At 44.1% G+C, this 4,505-nt stretch overlaps 1 protein-coding gene across 1 annotated transcript; it reads right to left on the minus strand.

Annotated features, from left to right (window-relative positions):
• Window positions 1–1,781: 1,781 nt before the first annotated feature.
• LOC119030552 (putative UDP-GlcNAc:betaGal beta-1,3-N-acetylglucosaminyltransferase LOC100288842) lies at window positions 1,782–3,342 on the minus strand. Its single transcript, XM_037118259.1, has one exon. It carries the CDS (start codon window positions 3,306–3,308, stop codon window positions 1,980–1,982), a length of 1,329 nt encoding a protein of 442 aa, XP_036974154.1. The 5' UTR covers window positions 3,309–3,342; the 3' UTR covers window positions 1,782–1,979.
• Window positions 3,343–4,505: the final 1,163 nt, after the last annotated feature.

A 4,505-nucleotide genomic window follows, 5' to 3' on the forward strand; every position in this document is an offset into this window, starting at 1 on the left:
ACACACTCAGTTGCAGTGTTTTTACTTAATCCAGTGGTGGAAGTAACTAAGCACATTTACTCAATTTCTGTACTTGAATGCAAATTTGAGGTAGTTGTACTTTACTTTAGTGTTTCTATTTTCAGCTACTTTATATTTCCACTCCACTCCATTTATGTGATTGAGTTATATTTTACCAAAGTACTATTTTAACAGGATATCACGAGGAAGATTTTAAATGCAGGGTTTTTACTGGGAACAGAATATTTCTACAACATGGTATCACTATTTTCTTTACAACGGTGAAAAGATCTTAGTACTTCATCCAACACTGGCTTTACCTCATGTTGGGCACTAGATGTCCTCCTCGGTGTGTTGTCTCCAGTGAACTCTATCTTGTCCTTGATGGGATGTCAAAAACAAAACCATTTCTGGGAAGTCCATCATGTCGGCTGCCTCTGAATAAGCTCCAAGCTCATTATTTTGTAGACTTCTAAAAAGGTGCACTGTGTAGTTTTGCGGAAGAAATCAGAACAAAGAAAGATCTTCATCAACTGATTTTATGTTATAGACTCATTGATATTGTAAATATTACAATTCTGAGTTTGAGTGTCTTCTCCCAAATTACATAGAGCCCCTTTAAATGAATAATAAACAAGGATAATTGCTTGCCTTGCATCCAAACGCAGTGGGACAACATCTTCACATCGATGTGCCTCTGTACGATTTTTTTGAAAAAAAGGAATCAGATCAAAATAGCTTCTTTTATAACATCCATCTTTTATCTAATTATAATTCATTCCTGGGGGGTGAGGTTTATTTACGAGCATAAGAATCTAAAGGCCAGAATTCAGATCTCGCCGCAGCTTTCGTCTTCCACATCTCACGTCACCCACACACAGTTGTTCTCGGTTTATTTTGCCTGATTAGTCGTCCTCTCAGGACTGCGTGGGCTTCCTGTGCAGACTGTGTTTTTCTCTGACATCTCCCTGACTCACCTGCTGTGTAACAAAGGCAGGGCAACATCTTTTTTTTTTTCAAACCAGACGCTGTTAGTCTTGTCACAACAGGAGAAGCACTTACTAAACCTTTGCTAATGCAGTAAACACGGATGTTCGGAGTACAGCCTGACTTAACATCTTATCTCTCTGGTCATGTTGGTCCCACTCAAATTGACAATGACATTAACATCCCCTTGGAAATACACAACAACTGGATTTTGATTACTTATATAATCTGATGAAAAATCCACTCAAGAAAAAGGAATGAATGCTCCCTCTGTTGGAGATCCTGTTAATCCCATTAGAAGTCAAATATGCACTACACTTTGATTCAAATAAATCTGCAAGTATGGATGTGTGCCACACTGTTCCAGGTCCAGCGTTCAATTTAGAGCTTATACTACCAAAGAGGCCAAGCGATGAAAAACGCTTGAAGAAAAGAAGAAAGGGGCAAAGACAGAGCCCGGGAGAGAAGAAAAGGAGTCATACAAGTATGGTCGCGTAGAGAGGAGGGAGGGGACGGACAGGAAGTTAGCTCAAATGACGACAGCGCATTATAGCAGCTTTAGTAGTTTATTGTTTTTGGTGATGATCAAAACAAATGCAAACATGTCAGCAATCAATGACCTTAACGAGTTGACATGGAACACCAAAATAAGATGGGAGCAATAATAAACACGTCCAGGACACGGGCAAAAAATGGACAATTAAATTTCATATGAGAGATAAAAGAATGAACAGGAAAAGAAAAAAAATCTGCACACAAATCACAATAAAGCAGTGGTGCATGAATTCCTTCAAGGTTTACAGCAGTGAAGCCCTTAGATACTCACATTTTATGTCATTTACTGCTATTTTTATGAGCTGGAACCATGTTTTTATATAGAGAGTGGTTCTGTCCGCATTTCAAGTGATGTTATCAAGGATGAGGACGACATACACATCTACATTTTCCCCTTTGCTGCTTTTCAACCACACTTCCTGTCAGTCTCTCTCTCTTCACCCGTGCCACTCAGCCTGGCTCTGGGAGTTGAAGAAGGTTAGTTTATCCAGGTATGTGAGGGCCTTGCATTTCACCAGGCCGTAGTAGGTCTGCAGCATGGAGCATGCTGCACCCTTCTGTCGCAGATCTGCCCACACTGCATCAAGTTCGTGTCTCCTCATCCCCGCTGAGCTGAACAGATAGCTGTAACAGCAGGCGTTGTAGCGGACGTGCTTCTCTCCCGCGAACCTGGCGCTGTGGGTGGGTGCCACGCCGGCCTTCTGAGCACAAAGACCCACGAAAACATCGGCCGGCACAGGGGCACGGACTGCTGCGGATGCCACATATACTTTGCGGACCACGTCCTGGGATAGAACGTAAGCCGTCCCCTCACAGTACTCGGGTAAGTACTTGTCAGGGTAGAGAGCTGGGGGCAGGTAGCCAGGACTGTTGGGGTCCCTGTCAGGGGAGTCTCTCTGGATCACTCGACCCAGATAAAGGTCCTCCGGGTGCCTGTGCAGCCCGAGTAGGTATCCTCCGATGGCAGGGAGGTTGATGAACACCGAGTCCTTGGTCAGCAGGACAAAACGTGCCACCGGACAGAAGGCGATCACCCAACGAAGTGCCAGCACTGTCCTCTCTGTTGGACCGCGGAGCGATGAATCAGTCACAGCGTGACCCTGCACCATGTCTCCATTGAGTTCGGACTCTGCCATGAGGGCCGTTTGTGCAGCAGCAGTCTGAGTTGACCCCAAGAAGAAAAGTATCTTGACTGGGAAGCCTTGGATGGCTGTTTGGTTGGCCCATGTCCTCCTGACCGTGTCTCTCTGGGTGACGTTGGCTGTGGAGCTGAAGACTAGAGCGAGGAGGAAGAGGTTGGAGTTCCTGCAGGCGTCAGGGTTGGCGATGGGGTAGGCCTGGGAGATGTTGTCCCTGGCGTTGCTCAGGTCCAGTTTCCTGGCCTTCTCTCTTACATCAACGACCATGCCGTCAGTGTAGACGCCAGGCGTGGGCTGCAGGAGGTACTCCTCGACGAAGTCTGCGCCAAACAGCAGGGCATGGAAGAGGAGGACGTTGAAGAGGAGGAAACACCACTGGTGGGTGCGCAGCCTGCACAGAGAGCACTGGACAGCACAGAAAAAAAGAGAATGTGAATCACCATGAAGAGAACCAATCGAGCTTGAATTAAAATGCACGATCGGCAAAGAATAAACACCGTACCTGCATGACACCTGCCTCGTTGTTTCTCTGTTTATTCGCTGTATGTGACCTCCAGCTGCTGTCAGTTCCACAACAATACTTGCTGAGAGATCAGGGTTTCCACTGTCATGAAACTCTAGCAGCATGTAACTCTGCACCGCAAGTCACATGCTTCATCAAGAGGAGCGAGTCCTACATCAGGTATACATCATTAATGATACGGAGATGGCACAGTTCGATAATAAAGAACCATAACTACTGTAGCCCTTTCCGACATGCATTTAGACTAATAAAAATATATTGTGGTGAATAATAATTTGAGTCTGATATGGTTTTTCCACCTTCTTAGAAATTCTCCTTTACAAATATCGATGAAAATGCATGAAATCTTATTGTCCAGTCTCAGTGAACTTGCGCTGGAGGCTTCAAGTTTCCACGTCACACTTGTGCAATCTGCAGACTGAGTCGACCACGAATGGCTTTGGCATCACAAATTCATGCTCACACAGGCGTTCACAGTAACAAAGGAACTTCTCCGCTGTAAGAGGATTATCATAGAACAGTCTTCTACTGTCAAAGTCTGCGCAAACATCATTTGGTGCAATCACGGTCAAATGTTCATGTGAAGTCGCAGTTAGCAAAACACATTTCTGACTGGAGGTTTACTTTAAGAATAAATGCAGTTGACAAAAGCAACCTCTTTCAATTTTCAGAATCCTTTGTAAATGCTTACTTAAATATTCTGGCCTGACGGAGAAGCCTTGGAGATGTGCTTCAGCAGGTCTACCACAGAAGCATACCTTAAAGCTGTATATTGCTTCTGCTTCATACATGTTTTAAAAAACCCACTTGACAGATGAGGTTTGAACTCTTTCTCATGATTTATAAGCTCTGTAGAACTTATCCTTACAAGTGATTGATTTGGACTTATATTTTGACTTTTGTAACCTCTGATGTAAGGCATATGAGTAAGTGCTCTTTGTTTCCACACATGCATGCAGCTCCATATCATCTGCTTTACACCCCAGACATCATGTTAGATCATATGCCTTACATCAGAGTTTATTAAAGTGAAAATACAAGTCCCAATCAACATCAGAAAGGAATATGAAATTGCAACCACAGACCCTCTGAAATCATTTATTTATTGACCTCCTGTGTTTCATTTCCCGTCTACCTGCTGTGATGTAGAAGTGCACAAAGGGACACAAAATGACAAGTGTGCCATTATAAAAGCTGATTGGTGCATGTTGCTTAAATACGAAGGGACAAGGAGGGAGGTGAGAGGCCAGGGATCATGTAGCGCCGAGGCTAAAAGTGGAGGGTGTTGATCAAGATTAAAC

The sequence above is a fragment of the Acanthopagrus latus genome, chromosome 12 (assembly GCF_904848185.1).
Source record: "Acanthopagrus latus isolate v.2019 chromosome 12, fAcaLat1.1, whole genome shotgun sequence".
In the NCBI taxonomy this organism is placed as follows: Eukaryota; Metazoa; Chordata; class Actinopteri; order Spariformes; family Sparidae; genus Acanthopagrus; species Acanthopagrus latus.